Below are 20,928 nucleotides of genomic sequence, written 5' to 3'. Positions count from 1 at the left end.
TAGCCATGACCCGAAGCTATCGGAGTGGTGACTCCTTCCTCACTGTTTTCGCCTGACGAGGCATGGTACCGCCGTTGTGTCGTAGGATGAACGGTGTGTGTACGTATCTGACATCTGAAGAGGGGTCGATCTGTCTCCGGAGGGATTACGTATTTCTCCGTTCGAACGCAGATATTCTGAAAGGTGGTCCTTGAGCCAGTGGTCGAAGTGGTCTGCTGTAAGTGGGATGGAATGCGCGCGCGTGTGTGTGGGGGGGGGGGGTAGGGGGGGAGGGAGGGAAGGCCATGATGCACAAAGTGATGGCGAAGTACCAGCATACAGTTCTGGACGACGGCCAGAGCACAGTAGCGCTTATAATCCAGCTCCTCGGGTGGATGCAAGACCTCGGCCTTTCAGGCGTCGAGTATTTGCTCTGGTCGCCGTGAGACAGCATTGAAAATTGGTGTTTGGGGAAAGGAAATGCACAGTATCTGTCTCACATCTCGGCGGACACCTTAATCGCGCCGTAAGGGAAGGGATAAAGGAGGGAGTGAAAGAAGAAAGGAAGAAAGAGGTGCTGTAATGGAGGGCTCCGGAATTATTTCGACCACCTGGGGATGTTTAATGTGAACTGACATCGCACGTTAAAGATCCCCAGGGGGTCAAAATTATTCCGCAGCCCTCCACTACGGCACCGTGTTGAATTTCAGGAGAGTTTAAATTTGCATCTGCAATATAATCGCTAACCATGATGGTCCGGATGGCTTATTGTTGTTGTTATGGAGCTTACAGTAAATGGCGCATGCGCACACTAGGGGTTCGGCATACGTTGCTTGTGAGCAGTATACTTAGGTGGCCTAAATATATAAGTAAACAAGTGAGAGAGAGAGAGAGACAGAAAAAAATAGAGGAAAGGCGGGGTGGTTGAACAGAAACATGTTCCGGTTGGCTACCCTGGAGAGGGAAAGGTAAGAGGGGCCTAAATGGGACCGAGAGAGAAGACAAACCTGGTCCGGAGCAAGCAAACCAAGCTTAGATACGAGCTCTGAAAATCAAGCCACCGCAGCAGAGGCCTGCGTACTTTCCGGGCTGCGAAGCGCTGCGACACCAGTACAACACAGCGTCCGTCCTTCACCGCCAAACACAAGGCAGTCACACGGCGCAAGCTTTCCTCCATGAAGCAAGGCTACTTGCCGTAGTGGTTTTTCATGGCGATGGTTGTTGTTGCCTCAGAAGCGATGGCACATACCCACGGTGGGGGATTGGCCAGGGTTTGGTGCAGATCCAGACAGGCGAAGAAGTAATCTAGGCTTATGTGAAGCGGCTCATAAACAAAAACTGAGGAATCTGGGAATCTGGTAAAGTGAAACATCCCAACTTCTTGGAATGATGTGGCTAAATAATGGCAGACGAAACGCACCCGAAAGTGCAGCACCGGTAGGTTTTAAGTAGGTCATGCACTGAAAAGAATGTTTTTGAAAAGAATAAAAAAAACAATTGAAGTAGAACGTTCATTTGGGCGAGTGATACAGATGAATTCTTGTGAAACCGTACTGCGACGGACAAGAACAAAAAGGACACGGGGCGAGCTCTGTCCATTGTCACGACTGCGCTCGTCCCGTGTCCTCCTTGTCCCTGTCCGTCGTAGTTCGTGCTGTTTTACAAGAAAAAAAATCCAAAATTAAATGACACGAACAAAAGAAAATTTTGGGTGCTTTAGCGAGCTGCTTCTGCTTCGGAGGAGGAGCATCAGCTTTTTTGTATTTGCTTCAAAACACATGTTTAACGCTGGAAAGCAGGCGAGAAAAAAATGATCCAAAACGTTTCAGGTCATTGAATCGCGATGGAGACAGAAACCTTGAAAAAAAACCGCTGGTTGGTTTTGTGCTCTCTAGATTCATTAATGTCTTTATCGTGTTCGCAGGAAGGGAAGAAAACGCTACAAATTGGAAACGAAAATACAGGCAATGCACAAAACGACTCTGCGTATTTCCGGCGGCAATTTTTTAAATTAACAATACGGGACTAAAATGAAGTCCGTATAAAGAAAGAAAAATTTAAGAAATACACTGAACGTAATTGGTTCTATACACCCTTGAAAGCGCGAAGGAAGTGAGGTAGTCATATAGCTGAGGATATCTGAGGCTTTCATAATGCGATCTAAGGCCGTCAGTTTCTCTTTCAGCCCACAACAGTATTTAGTTGCCTTGTATCCTTTGGACACAAACTTCGAGCGTTCTCCTCAGCTGTACAAAGTACTTCAATAATTCGTGCTTCTCTCAGCTCTTTGAGCAAGCTGGTATCTCTCGATGCACACCTTCGAGGCGTCCTTGATTATTCAGCCGAATACGGCTGGCCAAATCGGCCGATAATGCCTTGCGTACAACCACTTGTAATAAGAAACGTCTTCAAAAGCACAGCGTCGCGAACGACCAGCCGTACAGTCCAGGCACAGACTAGAGGCAGCGTTCAGTCCAGAGCACGCACGAGGGACCGAGCGTTCGGCGCTCGAGCTTCGGAGCGTTCAGCGCTTCTCGTCGTCTTTTTCGTTGAGCGCCATCCTCTGAAGATTCCAAAGCCCGTGTCCAGTCTTACAGTTCCCCCCGGGCGAAAGGGCGCCATACTGGCGGCCTAGGGCGATGTGACAACGGCAGGGCCCTAGTATGGTTTGAGGGGGGTCGTGCGGACAATGGCGGTTCTTCGGCGACGATGATCAGGGGATTGCGTGAGGGGTTCAATGAGGTAATTGACGGGGGGTGTCTGCTGAAGAGTACGGTAGGGTCCCTGGTACTTGCTAACAAGTTTGGAGGAAAGACCTGGGCCTGAGGAGGGTACCCAGAGCCAGCCCAAAGAGTCAGGAAGGTAAGCGGGAGGAAGTGCAGGGGGTTCACGGGTGCTTTTCTGCTGCTGCTGCTGGGCGTGAGAAGTGAAGGACCGGGTAAGCTGTCACCATTCTTTGGCATAAGTTGCGGCTTGAGAACGAGTTGTAAATTCGGAAGCATCAGGGCGGTAAGGAAGAATGGTGTCCATTGTGGAAGAAGCTCAAGGCTGTGCAGTTTAAGTAACTAAGTTGGCTTTTCCCGGGTACTGTTGCTGCCAGGTGGCCTTGTGAAGTGGGGTACAATTTCCGTGCGTAGACGAAATTAGTGAATTCAAGAAAAAATAAGCCCTTTCTTTTCAGTTTCTGCAGGAGTGAAAGGATAAAACACACCTCTCTCCAAGCGGAATAGTGCAATGGTAACGTGGCAGCCTGCCTTGGACATGAATAGAGCACGATGGTGGTTGCAACCCCCAGCGTTGTGTTCAAGAACCACATATACACTCCAGAGAAGACGTTTGAGTGGATGACAATAATGCAAAAATAACGAAACAACGTGTTTATCGCGGGTTATTCTGTCCACAAGAGCATATACCTTGGATTCTATTATGGCAACAAGACAAAGGTGTCATTTTGAACAAAGGTGCCTGAGATCACCTGGACGTAGTCATATCCGCTAAAAATTCACTAAGGCACCAATTTTTCATGTTTATGTGGTTACCTTTCTCCGTGCTTACTTTTATTCAGCCCAGTTTTTTCAGCAGATAGGCCTGACTGCAGTCTCGGCCAGCTGTGGCACACTTAAATAAATGCACGTATTATCAGACTCACAGTATCCTTTCGTATTGGAGTCCGGATACAGAAAAGACACAAGCACAGGATTTTTCAATTCTGCGCGTCCACACATTTCCGAGAAAATAAAGGAAAATAGAGAAAATCAGTTCTTTGCATTTCCAGTTAGACCCCATGGCTTAAGCTTAGAAAGGAGCACCCTTGCATGATACCTGGAACCAGGTGGCCTTCTCCGCGACGTTCAAAATGAAATGCTCGCAGCTCCCATTCTCAGGAAGGAAACTTACGCTCATTTCGTAAGTAAATAAAGACGCACATGAACCTGAAACACTGAGAACCGTTTACAGAAGCAATATAGAGCAGAAACAAGTATACCGTACCACAGCCCTGAAAAGGATTAAACCAGGCCGTTGTTAACAGACCATTCTGCTTTTCCCATGTAGACAACTCGAGCACTGGCAAAAAGGCACTCGCGCTACGAATCCTCGTTGGTAGCCTCACGCACAGCGTATTTTAAGTAGTCTTCTTCATATTTAACCCGTAAGAAGAAGGCCTCCCGGCGGTTCTATGCGTCCTGGGTGACCCGCGTATATCTTCTTCCTCTTAAAACATGTCATGTATGTCGAAACTGCAGCGTCTTCTTAACGTTCTTCATGTTTTGTGGTCTGAATTTCGAGGCATGTCTTTCAGCGATCTTGCAGCGCTTTACAGATGTGTTTCGAGGGGATGATTGTGATAACGAGAATCTTTCAATAAAGAAGCTTACGCTTCCGAACGGGAAGGCTCCTTTATTCTAGTGCTCCTACGGCCTCAGCTTTTTACTATGTCCGTGAATCAGCTGTCTTTGGTCCTCTAGGTTTGATCTCGACAGCACGGCCTCCTACTGCTCAGGTTGTGGTTTTGGAATTTTCGGGCTCTACTAGCGGGACACAGTGAGTGGTGTCGCCCGTATAGCGGGCATGTGTTTGGGTATTATGGGGGTGTATGTGGTGTAAGAGGCTGAGATGTGGGTGTGTACTTGTCTGTAGCTGCCTCCATGCTATGCCTTTTTCCTGCGTCATCCTAAGTGGTGGGGTAGATTATTCGATTTAGCTTGTGGTGGCAAAGGATCTCACAGTACTCGTGTGGGACCGGCTTCGGGGCTGGTGGGTCTTCTTTCAGTACCCGGTTAGTAAAACCTCGCGCTACAGATTCGGCACGCTGATTGCCTAGGCCAAACTAGCAGGATGAAGGGGCATCTGAAAGGGCACTGTGGAACGAGCCTATCGGTCACAATGCCCGTCTCCAAACTTAAAGGGCACCAAAACCAGCAAAGTAGGCTTTCTAATTACGCACCATTTTTGTTCCACTAAGAAATAACACCAGAATCACGTAGTCACATTCGAGAAATTTTCCAAAACATCCGTCGTCAGCCAGCACGCATCCCGCAGCCAGCTCGCACCGAGTGGATCACGCGTGGCTTCATGAGCTCCGAAAGTCGTGCTGATGCTGCGACCCCACGAAGGATTCCTACATAGTCACTGCCTCGGCTCCTACCTCTGGAGGTAGAGGAGGAACAAACTTCTATTGAAATCACTCTTGTAGTACCCCTGAGGGGCCCAAGCTGTGGAGGAGCCTTCTGCCCTCCACTTCTGCCTTGGCCCGGTGTGGATGATTTCACGCTCCATTTAACAATAAAGAAGCACCTGTATACAATATCTTTACATTTAGTATGTATACGCCCATAGATGTATGTCTCATTTACTGGTTATTTGCAGCCAAACATGTATACGAGGGTTGCAGCGGGCTCTAAACTATCGACGTCTTCCTTGACCACAGATGACACAGGATCCAAAGCTGTCGCTTCTTGGCCATTATGTTCCTTTCGGCTGTTGGTTAAGGCCGGGAATTTTCGATTTTGACATGGTGCACCTTCGTCGACGCACACGGCTCCAATTATAGGTGAGGACGCTCCTCAAACAGCCCTACCACCTCGGACACTATGAAGAAGAATGTACGTGCTTTTATTCATACTAGAGATGACGGTAATAGGCGCCATCTTCACAAGCCTTCCTGCAACTCATGGCAAGATAGGGCAGTTTCAGTGGGAGCACGAGCTTTGTACCGGCCATTCCTAGCACAAGGTGGCGCTAACTACACGCAATCGCACGCGCTCCTCGAGGGAATTTTCCAGAAGTGAAAGACAGACACGATACAACCTCAGCTGATGGAAGAATACCTGCTTTCGCCCCTTGGCAACGGTCGCCCAGCGTCCCAGAGTTCACCTTGGCGGAGCAAAGGGCAACTCTCAGCCGGCACCTGCCTTGGCTGCTTCTGTGGAGCTTTTTTGGCAGCGACCACCGCCGCGCTGTTCTTGTTCGCCATTAAAGGGGCGGCCAAGCGTGATGAGAAGAACGGCACTGGTACTCGCTTCTGCTGCTCCAACGAGGCAGGCAGGCTGTTCGCCGTCATCGACAAGACCAAGCAGCCCTGCAGCGACTTCTTCGCGTACATCTGCAAGAACGCCATCAACCACGGCTTCGTCCAGCAAGACGTGGCCAACGACATGCTGGTGAGTTTTCTCGCTGACATCCCGGTAGTCTTAATGTCGGCATTGTTTTAACCTAGCATTTGTTGGCCTCGTCTACAGGCTTATCTGAACGTGTTTTAATGAGGGAATTTCGCTCAATTCATCTGAGTGGATTCAAGGAGGTAACACACGTCCCGAGGAGAATTTTAAACAATTTGAGTGCAGGTAATTGTGTGTTAACAGCTGACATCCTGAGGCCAGCATCTGTAGAAGGAGGATAATTCAACAAGGCAAGAGAATTAAGCTTCCGTCGTGTCTTTATCAGTTTTCTTGCATGATTCCAAATGAAATCTGTTGGACTTAATGGGCACAATTGGCTTAGTTGGGTGATTTATTTGAAAATTTAATATAAACTGATTTAGAACTGCGTTTGTCATTGCTGAAGTGTAGCTTTTGTGCCACAGTTTTTATCAATCATATGCGATAATGATATGACGCACAGCTTGTACATGTGATGTTATTTTTCAATTGTGGTAAGTTTAGTGTGCTGTCCTACGCAAGCGGAATTCTTGATTTTAAGAAAAGCACTGGTTTATTTGAGAGATGGCGGGTAAGAAGTAGGACGGCTGCAATCTCCGTATCCAGATTTAAAGTATGGAGCTCACGGCGTCTTTTTGCATTTTGTAAAAATTTTGAATACCAAATTTGCAGAGTGAGTCGCTGCATAAACTTTTGAACATATTCATTACCTGAAGGTGCTGCTTGCAGGGTGCTCGTATTCTTGAATCCTGCATTGTTCAGCAGTGTCATAATAATAATAATAATAATTTGTTTTTTTGGGGAAAGGAAATGGCGCAGTATCTGTCTCATATATCTTTGGACACCTGAACCGCGCTGTAAGGGAAGGGATATAGGAGGGAGTGAAAGAAGAAAGGAATGATAGGTGCCGTAGTGGAGGGCTCTGGAATAATTTCGACCACCTGGGGATCTTTAACGTGCACTGACATCGCACAGCACACGGGCGCCTTAGCGTTTTTCCTCCATAAAAACGCAGCCGCCGCGGTCGGGTTCGAACCCGGGAACTCCGGATCAGTAGTCGAGCGCTCTAACCACTGAGCCACCGCGGCGGGGCAACAGCAGTGTCATGCTGCGTTCAAAAAACGAACTTTCCCATGATTTCTCTTTGAAAGCACGAGTGGCTTTCAACCTACGGCGTAGTTGCACTACCACTCGCTTCTGTTGTGTCCTGCAGTTGTCAATTTGCTGTCAGCGGCAATAGTACATAGAGCTTCAGTGCTTTCTTGTTGTGCTTAGTGTTTAGGTTCGTGCGATGATTTCTCTTTCTTCATAATTGTATGAATGACAACTGCACACGTGTGATGGGCAGCTCTTGAAGCTTCTTCTTTTTCACATGAAATGTGCTTGCGCTGAATGTACACATTCTTTTTTTAGAGGAGAGAATGTTTATTGTTTTATATAGACTGCGCAAGAATCGAACTTTGCGCGACAGAAGCTTTCACAGGCGACTCAAATACGACTGCGCTGATTATTCTTTGATGGGGCCTCCAAGTTTCAGTGACTACATTTGGTATCATTATTATTTGAGAAATATTTTGAGGCTTGTAAATGTGTTTTGGAGAAAGTTTAACGTAAGGCTTACTTGTAGCCATTCATATGATTATAGAAAAACGAAAAGTTTTCTTTATACTAAATGGAACAAAGAAAAAATTGTCGCCAGCCGATGACAACATCAAATTGTACAGTTTCTATATTCTCTTCCTACTTACTAGCGTATGTCGGTGAGGTGAAAGGCCACCTACATGTGTTGATTAAGTTCTAAACGTCGGAACTGCTGCAAAAACAGTAGGACTTTCTTGGTCAACTGAAGACTCGTGGCGTCTAAATTTGACGGTCCCGATCGGAATCATTGGGTCTGAATGGGTTAAGGGGAGAGTTGAAAAATGCGAATGAAAACACTTAGAAAGCCGAATTTCACTGAAAAGCATCACAGAAAGCAATTTAGCAGAGTTGACCTCCCTCCCCCCCCTTCCCCCAAGTAAATGATATATAACATACGTGCAGTTTGTGCTTCGTGAGAAAAGAGGATAATAAAACGTAAAGTAAAAGGCTGATTCACACCATTGTCTTATGCGGTCAATAACTCAAAGCTCATATACTGCGCCATAGGAGCGACGTGCTGGTGCCTGCACAATGCGTTCTTACTTGTTCTCGCAAATATTCTCATATATTCGCGCATGCGTTGAACAGACGATTGCGTCCCGGTGAACATCGGGTAGACTCCTATAGCTTCCCTCGAACGTACGCCAGCCAAGAACATTCGGAGGGGAGAAACAGGTCGGAGAAAGACAGTATCCATCTCTTTTCTTGAGAGTTTTCTGCTGGCGTATCTTTTTGGGAACATGCACGCAACGCAACGCAACGCGACAACCGCATTGTAAAGAACGCGCCTGTGGTATTGGGCAATTTAAATATATTACTGCGTATGTTTTGACTCCTTTTTCATGCCTTTGGAATCGCTTCAGGGATAACGTCACTGTGGACGTCCGTGTATTAGAGAGCCTAGAGACTAAAGGGAAGTAAACTTTTGGGCACTTAAGGTATGCAATACCAAATAAAATTATTCTTGCATGCTCATTAGGAGGTTACATACCTTACTTTTATACAGTTCGCAATACTTGGCAGGAGATGTCCCGGTCTTACGACCTTGTTAAGGGTTTTAGTGTAATTTGGAAGCGCTACCGCCCACTTCAAGAGGGCTCTTAGGAATCCTTGTTAGTGGCAAGGGGAAACTATGATGAATTTAGCAACCGCACTTAAATTGACGAACGAAAAGATTTACTCTATTGTCACGCTTGAAAAGCCATAAAGAGATCGTACATCTAGAAGGAAAACTTTCAAAAGAAAACAAAAGCTATTCTTTTTGACCTACATTGGCAAAGAAGTCGTCTCCATCCTACCAGAGTGCTCCTGTTCATCAGGCTCAAAACGCGAAAGCTTATGTTATCGCTCTTGGCGGTGCTAGAACACGAAAACTTTTGTTTCGTTTTCAGTTGAAGGGTAAATATTGCTGCTTTTCTTGAACACAAGTCAAACAGCCTGATGAATTACATCGGGACCAGGAGAAACCTGTGGTTCTAAGAAAAACTCTGCGCCATGCTTAGAGGTCTGCTAAAGCGCATCTTATATTATATTGGATGCAGAACTGAGAGTTCAAGCTTTTTTTTTTGGCTGCGACAAACCGGGCTAGCGAAAGTTCTTGTATGTGCATTTTTACGAGATTAATTTCACCTTTGTCGCCCAAGTATGGGCGGGATCTCTAGGAGATTTTTTAAGCAGTGAACAGGAAGCAACATATTGTCTACAGGTTTCAGCAACTATGCTTAGAATTACATTTTTCTGTGCTTACCCGAATCCAAACAACAAGTTTAGGCTGATGGGGGCCTCCATCGGCCGCTGATATTAATCCGGGGGGGGGGGGGGGGGTGGAGGCCGAGAAACGTTGAAGATTTGCAATGGCCTCACGTTTGACGACGTTCGTCTGTAGTCTTGGCATGCTTAGGCGTTTGAACCTGTGCACTGTACATCACTTCATTCTGTGCGCCCTCTGCAGAGCATATGGCACAGGATTACTGTCATACATCAACACATAACGGCCATTGCGTACGCTGTCTGGATGCCTATTCAATTTAGAAGAAGGTGAATGCGCCTCCATTCAATTGCGCGACGGAACAGTTGTTTTTTTGAGCAGTTTTGGTGTAGTCTAAGTCTGATTGGCGCTAACTTTATAATTGCCAGAGGAATAAGCGCGACCCTTGTCAAAATTGAAATCCCACTGGGTTTCCTGTCTCGCCATGTGGTGTGACTTGCTCTGCATCGGTAGCTTTCAGAACCTTTGAAGCTTAGAAGCACTTGTCCTCTGTTCCCTGTGCTGCCTCATGGGACTTCCCCGGATTCTGCTTGAACTTCAGCCCTTGCGCTTCCGGACAAAATTTGTGCACGGTGAAGATAAACTATGCAATCCATTCAAAATCCGCGAATAGAACTTCGGGTGGCGCGTTTAGTACCGCGAAATATTGTAGACGCTGCATGCTGTGTTACACTGGATATATGTTGTTATTTAAAACACTCTCCGCGCCGGCTTTTCCTTAGCTTATCGCCGCTTGGACATCGAACCTGGACAAAACAGTCCGAAAAGACGGGCTGTGCTTTTCTCGTTATCATGAGCCCTTCGGCTTTTTAATTTCATTGTACCCCAAGATTCAACGGCATGAGTGTCAATGTTCTGTTGTGCGAGGGGAAAGACCGACATGAATGAACTTCATTATGCGCCTTTACTTACTTGGTCCTCTATCGGTTGTGCAATTTCGTAGGAGGATGTCGTCGCCAACATCATCAAAGGAACACAAAACTACGGCAGCCCGGCGGCGGCAGCACTTCACGCCCTCTACACATCATGCCTCAATGAGATTTGGCATCAAGATCGACGAGCCAGAGATGTCATGACGACCGTGCTGGAAATCGCAAACACCTCCAGCCGAATGACTGGCGCAGATTTGCTCCGTTTTGCCCTCACGGTGGACAGGCGATATCATCTCCGGTTTAGCTTCGCGGTAATCAACCCGACCGCGAAAACAAGAGGGATCATGTTAAAAAGAAGGCTACTCCGGACCACCCACTACAGAGCATTTTGCGACGATTCCTGCTACACCGCTGCTCTCTCCACCCTGAATGCACATTTTCGGACTAACTACACCGGGAAGGACATGTCCGCATGGCAAAGAAAATTTCCACCTGACGTTAATAAACCTGGTTCCTTGTCTTTAGAAGAAATACGAGACATCTTTGGCGGTCTGGAAACGTCGCAGCTGAAGGACATATTTATAGAGTTTCTTATTGACATTGACAACGTTAAAGAATTTCGGACGATCTCCAAGGCTTCTCTATCTGCGGACATACGTCTCCTGATGAACGACCAGCCATTGTCCTTGTGCTACATGCTGCTTATTGTCGCTCTGGAAGCCATGAGCTACATACAAAAGGGCAACACGTTGAATTCGCCAACAATGCGCAGCAAGCAAGTCTGCAACGACCACGTGTTCCAGAGCGGCCAGCTATGGCGCGTCACTTATGTGGCGGCCCTCGCGAGTCCGGCGAGAGACCAGCAGCTGCACAAGATCTTCGAGGAGACGCGAAGAAGATTCGTGGAATACGCCCCATTCCTGCGGCTGATGGCGAATGACACGGAGCGCTTCCAGACGATGGTCAGCAACTTTACTCTGATGCTCCCCGGAGACTTGGTATTCCAGGAGCAGGTCGTGCCTCAGATGTCAATGCAGGGCTTCGCTCGAAACCTGTTCTTGGCGCTGAGCTTCGAGTTCGACGCTAAAAAGGAAAAAGCGCGACGAGGTGTGCCCTGGATTCGAGACGACAATGAGAACAGAGCCAGCAACCGCCTGTACTTTTTCAGCAAGACCGCCCTGTACGTGTCCTCATTGGGCTACGGCTGGCTGAGTTCGGGCACCCTCGATCCACTGCTCGCCGACGCCGCAGTGATTGCGAGTCGTATGGCAGCCTTGATGTGGATCAACATGCTGAAATGGGCGGGCTGGTCTCGAGAAACAAAGGTGGCGCTGAGACAGTTCAGGTAATGTATATTACTCTGATGTGAATTAGGTTAAAAAACAAGCGCTCACGAAGTAACGCTACCTATCGTGATGCAAGCATTTTTGGTTTGGATCTTAGTCTGCTGTGAGCTGTACCCGCTGCCCAGCGCACAGTAGCTACAGCGCGCCGTTCGAGATTTTAAGGTGAAAGCCTTTAATGGCTCATACTGTCGTCCGTCCATTCGCAGAGGGTGTCACACGTTTAACACGGGAACTAAAAAAGATAACAGAAAAAGAATGGTTGTTTCAGACAGAGGAGGAAAAAATGAACTTTGAAGCCAAGTTTTATGACTGTAGAGTAATTGATTATAGTCCAAAATGTCGAAATTGCGTCGAAATAGCGCGGATATCGATATAGCCACGGGAACGGCGTGACGTCACATCCACCGGAAGTCGTCACGGCATAGTGAAAATTGTCCCAGATTGGTCTGAAAAACGTCGGATTTGTGTCAAATTAGATGGAAAAATGTGCAATTTAGCGTAATTGACACTTAACATCACCGAAAGATATATAATTTGTGTATCGATATAGCCACGGAAACGGTGTGACGTCACATACACCAGAAGTCGTCACTGCATTGTGAAAATTTTCACGGAATGGTCGGAAAAACGTCGAATTTGTATCAAATTCGATGGAAAAATGTGTAATTAAGCTTAATTAACACTTAAAAGACCCTAAACGTATAATTTGGGTATCGATATAGCCACGGTAACGGTGTGACGTTTGACAAGCAGTGGAACTTTCTGGAAATCTGGCATTGATTGACAAGTGCTGCGGTGTGTGTGATTGAGTGTCGGATAAAAAAAAGGCAAAAACCGTCTATGGCCACGCGTCGCGCTATGAAAAAAAAAGTCAGCAGTCGCCCTTGGGCAGACGGTGTGTGAAGATGCCCCCTCGCCGCGCTGTGTCAGCAGTTTAACTTTCTGGAAGCGGCTTTCGCCTCTCAACGCTTTAGTTTCCAAACTGTCTCGTAAATTTTTGACAGCCGCAAATGGGAAATATTTTGGCAGGCTCATTTTAGGCCACTTGTAGGCTGTAGCAGGCTGGGAGCATAAAATGACTAATGTTGACTTCATTTTTTGTACCTAAGGCACGAAAATTCTTGCACACAACTGCCTTCGACGTTCTCATGCCATGTAATGCATAAATTTTTGTGTTTGTACAATGAAGCCTTATAAAATACTTTCAGTTCGCGTCGCTTTTTTGTAGCGAGAGCTACACTACGCCAGCTCTTCAAGCCTTCAGCGTGGCACCCCGTGCGCTCTGCGGAGGCGCCGTGGCTTTGGTCACGTGGTTGGTCACGTGGTGCGGAGCAGCTGCTGCGGCGAAACCGAGCTGCAACAGCTGTGCGCATGTGCCGTGTCGAGTGGGGGGGGGGGGAGTGGAGAGGGGGAGAGAGTGAATCCACGTCCAGGGACGAAGATGAAGAAGGAACGCCCAGCGAAACGGAGCGGAGAAAGACTGACTGCAAATTCGACTCAGCGAGTTCCGCTCGGCCAGAGGTAGCTCTCGCGTCACTCCAGGTTTAACCAGAGCTAAACCACAGCCAATTTTTATAAACAACGTGGCCGGTTTATGCAATTAAACCTTCTTAAAGCAGTTGATGGTACCGCTGAGTAGTTTCGTCCGAAAGTTAATGCTAAAGTTGTTTCTCTGCTATCATGGTCGCGCTTTAATTATCGCTCTCCATCTCTGTGATTACGGCGGCTCTTTAGTATTGCATTAGCGTAGTGTTCTTGTCTGCATATTTTGTTGAGCAGGCAGAATAATGAAATAATCGCGGCTAACGTGGCTTTGTAAACCTGCCACTACGCAGAGACAAAGGCCCCAGTTGTATCCGGACTGCCGTCACCATCTTGCGCCTCCAACCTTTTAAAAAATTGATACCTAAAGCACAATAGTCACCTAATTTAGGTTGGCTGTCTTGTTTAAAATGTTACGCTAGACATTTGGGCACATGGTCGATCACGTGGTATTCGCCTACAACCGCTAAATACGTAATAATTTAATTTTTCTTGGTGCTCTTTCGGTTCATCAAACCGAAAGATGGATTCGAGCGTAAGCAATGTTTACGTCACATTAGGTAAAAAAAAACAATATAATGGTCTGTACATAGTTTTAATTCACTACAACGCTAGAACCAGCCTGTTTCAAGAGCTGGAAGGACAACTAACGCGGCGTTTTCGGTCGTACTTCTGTTTTTCTTCAGGCCTCATTTGACCCTGTCATCTAGAAGGGCAACAAACGCCGCTTTTGCGGTCGTACTTTTGTGTTTCTTCAGACCTTACTTGACCCTGTCAGCTGCAAGTGAAACAAACGCCGCTTTGGGGTCGTACTTCTGTTTTTCTTCAGACCTCACTTGACCCTGTCAGCTGGAAGGGAAACAAATGCCGCGTTTGCGGTCGTACTTCTGATATACTTCAGGCCTCTCTTCACCCTGTAAGCTGTAAGAGAAACCAATGCCGCAGTTGCGGCCTTCCTTTTGTTTTTCTTCAAGGTTCACTTGACGCTGTAAGCTGGAAGGGAAAAAACGCCGCATTTGCGGTCGTACTTCTGTTTTTCTTCAGGCCTCACTTGACCCTGTCAGCTGGAAGGGAAACAAATGCCGCGTTTGCGGTCGTACTTCTGATATACTTCAGGCCTCTCTTCACCCTGTAAGCTGTAAGAGAAACCAATGCCGCAGTTGCGGCCTTCCTTTTGTTTTTCTTCAAGGTTCACTTGACGCTGTAAGCTGGAAGGGAAAAAACGCCTCATTTGCGGTCGTACTTCTGTTTTTCTTCAGGCCTCACTTGACCCTGTCAGCTGGAAGGGAAACAAATGCCGCGTTTGCGGTCGTACTTCTGATATACTTCAGGCCTCTCTTCACCCTGTAAGCTGTAAGAGAAACCAATGCCGCAGTTGCGGCCTTCCTTTTGTTTTTCTTCAAGGTTCACTTGACGCTGTAAGCTGGAAGGGAAAAAAACGCCGCATTTGCGGTCGTACTTCTGTTTTTCTTCAGGCCTCACTTGACCCTGTCAGCTGGAAGGGAAACAAATGCCGCGTTTGCGGTCGTACTTCTGATATACTTCAGGCCTCTCTTCACCCTGTAAGCTGTAAGAGAAACCAATGCCGCAGTTGCGGCCTTCCTTTTGTTTTTCTTCAAGGTTCACTTGACGCTGTAAGCTGGAAGGGAAAAAACGCCTCATTTGCGGTCGTACTTCTGTTTTTCTTCAGGCCTCACTTGACCCTGTCAGCTGGAAGGGAAGAAACGCCGCATTTGCGGTCGTACTTCTGTTTTTCTTCGGATCTCACTTGACCCTGTCAGCTGGCCGGAAGAGAAAAACGCCGCGTTTGCGGTCGTACATCAGTTTTTCTTCAGGCCTCAATTGACCCTGTCAGCTGGAAGGGCAACAAACGCCGCATTTTCGGTCATAATTTTATTTTTCTTCAGGCCTCACTTGATCCTGTCACACCGGTCATTGACCCACCCATCCGTCATCAAACTCATCGTTCGGGTGATGAAACAGGAACCGAAAGAGCATCATGAATAAATTTAATTTTAAATGATTTATCAGTAGTAGGGGGATGCAACGTTGCGAAAATGTGTTTTGATGCCAAATATACCGTGGAGTAAAAAAAAATACACGGGACTAAAAGTAAGCGTGCATGGTCCAGTTAAGGGGGAGATTACGGAGACACAGGACTCAATTTCTTTTTCTTGTCAGTAAAGCTCCGTACGAATAAGCAGACAGACTGAATTTTTTTATGCCGCTTACACGAAGTTCAAACATACCACATGCCTACAAAGTTTCCGTAAAAAAAGCTTTAAATCATGCAGGCGTTTTTTGAAAATTTTGATAATTTTTTACTTCTCCTGGAGAGCATCATTGAACCATTTAAGCCAGAGAAATAAAACCTGCTCCAATTTCACGATAAATTCGGTTCCTTGGTAAATAAAATTATTATTATTGCTTGCACTCCTGCTTTGAAATATTATTTTTACATAATGGTAACGGGGTAATTGCGCTGCCCGCTGAGAGAAATTTCTTAGCCAGTAAGTATGATTTCAGCCTGACAAAATTAATAGGTCTGATCAATGTTTTATATCCTAGACATTTTATTTCAGGCGTAGCATGGTGTAAGTTTCGCATAATGCTCCAGAGTTCCTTTCGAGCTTTCGAGCACACAATCTATGTGAGTGTTCCAACGAAGATCGGGGGTAAATATGGGACCTAAGTACTTATGCTGCACTGTCTTTTTGATTACTTCATTTTCTATGCTACAGGGAAAATTCAATGTACTTTATTTTTAGTTGTCGTCATTAAGAGTGTCTTCGGGTTTAGAACCATTTGCCATTCATCTCACCGTTTATTTAGTTTTTGCAAATTTCAGTTTAGTTTTACCTGGTCGCTTTGGGTTTGGATAGGGTTATTAATTATGCAGCCATCTGTAAAAAGCCTTATTGGTGCATCAATATTTTCAGGGAGGCCACGGGCGCCATTATGTCACAATAACCTAATTCACTAGCTCCATTGAAGTGAGCAGGCAGGAAGAAGACATATGCAACCTCCATAGTAAAATGGTATAAGCCAGAAGATTTCAGTTGTCCACTAATCTTTAATTACTTATTCGCGGAGTCTACCATGGAGGAAGTCGAAAACGCAACGGCTTACCGAAGAAGATGCGCAAGTGCGTTTCGTGCGCTGATATCAGGGTTAATGAAGTTACTTTGTTGCAGTTACTGCACCTACAGCAGACATGCAACTTGGTGTGACCTGCTGGCAAGTTCACGAGTTAACTTCAGCTGCCATGTCTTCCTAATCGCTTTCCTCGTCACACGACAGCAGGTAGTCACCGGAATGGCCATAAATCACGCAAAAAATACAACGCTATGCGCATATTCTGGACGAACTAACTGCGAATCTAATCGAAATACTATCTCCGCAGCCTGGATTGAACCCGCGTCTTTCAAGTCAGCAGCCGAGCACCATAACCACTGAACCACTGCTTCCGCTAAATATAAAAGCCGTTAGGTTGAACGCCTTTATTGTGGAGGGCTTTAGGGCATTGGTCTTTATGGTTAAGGCCTTCAATGTAAATGCCTTCAGAGTTACGGTCTTCGACGTCGAAGCTTTTAGGTCAAAGGCATTTAGGGTGAAATCATTATGGTAAAGTCCTTTAGGCTGAAGCCCTTGAGGGTAAATGCCTTCCAGCTAAAATCCATCAAAGGCCTTGTGGCAAACGGCTTTAGGTCAAAGGCTTTTATACCTAAAGCTTATAGTGCACAGGCATTAGGTGAAAGGATGCTTTCGCGTTCACATTTCGGTACGCCTTGCAGGCTTGCTGCGAGTCGCTCATGATTGTAGTCATTATTTGCTCGGTGGTGTGAGCGTGCTTGATGGCAAGCGCGATTCCGTCTTCCTCAGCGTCCGTTATGCAGTTTCGGCTTGGAACCGTGGCGCTGATTATCTCCTCCCCGAGGTTGGTTGTGACGATTGCTACCGCAGCCGCCCGGCCTTGGTAGGGGCTGGCGTCAGTGTAAAGAATGTTTGCTTTGCGGCGTATGACCTTATGTTGTATTTGCTTGGCTTGGGCCTTTCGTCGTGCACCGTGGTGTATGGGGGTACATATTGGTTGGAATTGGGAGGATGTGATAATCCGCGGGTGCCAAGGGTAGCCTGGTCCGTGTTGTGTGAACGTTTCCTGTGTGAGGGTGGCGTCCCAGCCGCTGAATGATTCTGATGTCTGTACAGCGGAGGCACAGGCGGCGTTCTTGAGCAGTTAAGCGGCCGCCCACACCATGAGGAATCATACTCCCGGTACACACACCCCTGACAGTATTCTGTGGATCCGAGCTCACAAAGGTATAGAGGGCAATGAGGTGGCTGACAGGATAACTCGAGGTCATTCATTCCGGGCCCCGTCCCCGTCCACCTCGGAACCTTGGTCTGCGCTATCATATGGCGAAATCATAAGCTACCACCGACTTAGTCGCGGGAAATACTCAGCCCCCACAAAGACCTCACTCGTCAGGAAGCTACTATATAGAGAAAATAGGCAAGCCTGTACGCTACCAAACTTAGCGCGACACAAGATTTGGCGCGCGCAATACCCAACAAAGCATGCCCAGCCTGCGGAGAGAGATGGTTTCGAACTACCCCGAACAACGTAAAGCGTCCAGTTTACAGGAACTCAGCCGTGAGCAGTGTGAGGTGAAGCTGGCTCACACAGAGCGTCCTTTTCAGCACCAGCTGATAGGTCAGGCCTGGCGAGCTGCATTCGCCAATGGTTTCCCGGAGCTGGGTGAACCACCCCGCTTTAACTTTTTTATGTCTTTTTTTACATATGACTTTCTTTTCACTGTGTCCTCTAACATACTTATCAGTTTGCTTACGAATGCGTTGTTTTTCGTGAAATGAAATCACTCGAGGATGCTAACGTTCAACTTGATATCTCTAGCATCTCTCCTTGGTGTAATGAATGGATTATGGAACTCAGTGCTAATAACTGTAAAATTATGCGAGTATCAAGACGCGGTAACACTCCGCTTGTGTAGTACAGACATAACATTTCCTTAGACGCAGTCACTAAATTTGAATACAAGGGTCTCTACATCATTGTCGGGGTAAGTTAGACTCGCCATACTGAGTAAGATTACTAAGTGTGGTAACTGCGTATTGGGCTAAGTGCGCCTTAACTTTTCGAAAGCTCCAAGTACCTTGAAATTGTCACTTTACACAAAACTAATACCTTCTAAACTTGAATACGCTCCTGCCAATGGCTATGACATCCTCAGCATGAAGATCTAAACACTGGAGCTGGTCTAGAATAACACTGTTCGTTTTATCTTGTCCACCTTTCACCGTACCATGAAACATGCATGAAAGCTAACCTTTATACCAGGATTTTAGTGACAAAACTACACTATTATGTGTAGTTTTATTATAGGAGGAAAACAGGGGTGCTTACAACTGTTTAAAGAGGTGAAAGCGGTCTACATATAGCCCTCCCTCCCAAAAATTGTGCTCATGCGCACGCGTACATGGCAACAAGAAAATACAAAGACAAGCGTTATCAGGGTACGCGCGAAAAGAATTTATTATCAGCCTCATGAAGAAAAACTGCTGTCACTGACACAGTTTAAACAGAAAAAACGACAGTTGTGAGTAAGCGCCCATGTTGTCTTCTTTAGTGTAGTCTAGGCGCAAAAATTTTTTTAAACTGGCTGGTAACCAGCTAGCCTAGGAGTTAACTCTTTTAAAGCTAACCTTTCTTCACCACTCTAAGCATCCTCCCGAAGACAAGTAGTCTGAGCCTTTTTCTTAAGCTGTGCAATCATGCCATGCGGTGCGGTGCCCTCATTACTTCTCCATAATTCGTGTCTCCCCACGTTAATCACCACAAAGCTTGAATAGAAACATTTAACATCATATCTACATTTCAGTCTTTCTAGCCTCGTGGGTCACGTGAATGGAACCTTCCTGTGTAAATTGTCGACCTCAGCATGTTCGAACCACACTAACGTTTTATAACAGGATGATGAAGCTGTTTTATTTTGTCACTGTCATCGCATTAGTTTGTTTATTTTGTTATATGTAACCACTCCTCTCTTGAATGCCCTCTGCCTTCAGAGTTCAATGAATAAGTAAAGAAATAAAGAATCCAGGGTGTAATCCGTCTAGCAAGGAAATACTTAAACACATTGTTTTGACTTTAATAAAGCCTGTTTGGAATCATTCTTTATTGCTGAGAACTTACCTGTGAAACACGTAGCGTTGTAAGCAGGAAGCTCGGCTATGATAAACTAAACACGGGATCAGTTAATAGAAAGAATGTGCAAAAAAATTCGCAGTGGCTTAGATCGGCTATGCCAGGACATACGTAACGAAAGCTAAGGCATTGCTTAGTTAGACTTGGTTAATCTTGATTGCAAGTTCTGGTCAGTCTGGCTGTCTGCCTAGTTATTGTCACGTGGTTCGTCATGCGGTTGGTCACGTGAACAGTCACGTGGTTGGTCACGTGGTGCGGTGCGACCACGGTGGGAATGCGAGCACGGCGAAGCTGCGAGTTCGTGGCGAAACAAAATGCACTGCTAAAAAGAATTCAGTGTTGTATTATATGTCGATGTACCAATTCTTGCAAGACTTTCATTTGAGCTAGTTGGTTGTAGCATGACATGCTTTACACAAAAGCGTACTGGCCCTAAAAGACGGAGTCAACACACACAACTTAGTTGGAAGCTGGCTCCAACCCTGTCTTGTGTGTGCTGTCTTTGTCTTTTAGCGCCAGTACGCTTTGTCGTAAACCATGTCATACCCATTCTTCTTCGCGGAAATAGGGTAGGTAGACTTTCATATCAAAATGTTTGGCTGCGGTTAATTGGGTGCAGGAAATGCGAGGCGCGCTCAACACCCACAATGGACCCCGAACGCGCGCTTCAAGTGGAGGCGTTGAAGATTGGTCTACGCGTCGCCGCCGTGGTCGTGTCATCTCATACTGAGCCCACAGAAGGCGTCGTACCTGCGGCTGCAAAACCAAGCTGGTACAAAATGCGGCCCGCCTGGAGTCTCCACTGGATGTCCGAGGCACAGTTCTTCTACGCGCGCTTCGCATATTACAGCTGCAGCGGCACATACGACGCTACGCTTTTGGTGAACGAGCCACTCAGGGGCAACGCTGACTTTGCCGCCGCGTACCACTGCCCGCCTGACACGATAGCGGGCGAACAGAATCAATGCGAGAACGTTACGCTACCTTATGAATGATATAGCGATGTGTCATGAGTTTGCGGAGCGAAACGCATGTGTGTGCGCCCGATATGTTTTTCCATTATTTTTGCTGTTTTGTTCATCTGTTTCTTTTCGCGATACCTTTCGACCACCTGGCTTCGTAGCTATGCGATATTGCCTTAAATACTTCAGACAAGCCGATCACTTAAGCATTGTTCTTAAATTATGTATGGCTCTTTCTGAACCTTATCTGGTATGAACATTTATGTGTAAACTGAAATCTTATCTCCGCAAGGAACTCTGAGAAGTACGCGGTTCTTAAACCCTGCCACTATTGGCCTAGAAGATGAAAAGTTCTGCTAATGCTGTAAAAAAACAAAGTGCAACAAAGCTCAGCTTTGATGCGTCATATATTTTTTCTGCTGTAAACATTCTGT

The 20,928-nt window shown here is 46.5% G+C and overlaps 2 protein-coding genes across 2 annotated transcripts in view; both read left to right on the top strand.

Annotated features, from left to right (window-relative positions):
- The first annotated feature begins 5,795 nt into the window (after positions 1 to 5,795).
- LOC144103533 (uncharacterized) overlaps positions 5,796 to 20,928 on the top strand; it is a 43,322-nt gene continuing 28,189 nt past the window's right edge. The window contains exon 1 of the mRNA XM_077636229.1: positions 5,796 to 6,140. Within this exon, the coding sequence (XP_077492355.1) occupies positions 5,796 to 6,140 (345 nt within the window). The remainder of the gene's footprint in view (positions 6,141 to 20,928) is intronic.
- On the top strand, positions 10,512 to 20,820 carry LOC144105227 (uncharacterized). The gene is made up of 2 exons (XM_077638374.1): positions 10,512 to 11,763; positions 20,152 to 20,820. Exons 1-2 carry the CDS (start codon positions 10,619 to 10,621, stop codon positions 20,525 to 20,527), a joined length of 1,521 nt encoding a protein of 506 aa, XP_077494500.1. The 5' UTR covers positions 10,512 to 10,618; the 3' UTR covers positions 20,528 to 20,820.

Source organism: Amblyomma americanum, chromosome 9 (genome assembly GCF_052857255.1).
Source record: "Amblyomma americanum isolate KBUSLIRL-KWMA chromosome 9, ASM5285725v1, whole genome shotgun sequence".
In the NCBI taxonomy this organism is placed as follows: domain Eukaryota; kingdom Metazoa; phylum Arthropoda; class Arachnida; order Ixodida; family Ixodidae; genus Amblyomma; species Amblyomma americanum.
Note: the sequence above shows the minus strand (reverse complement) of the source record. Positions and strands in the feature narration are given on the sequence as shown.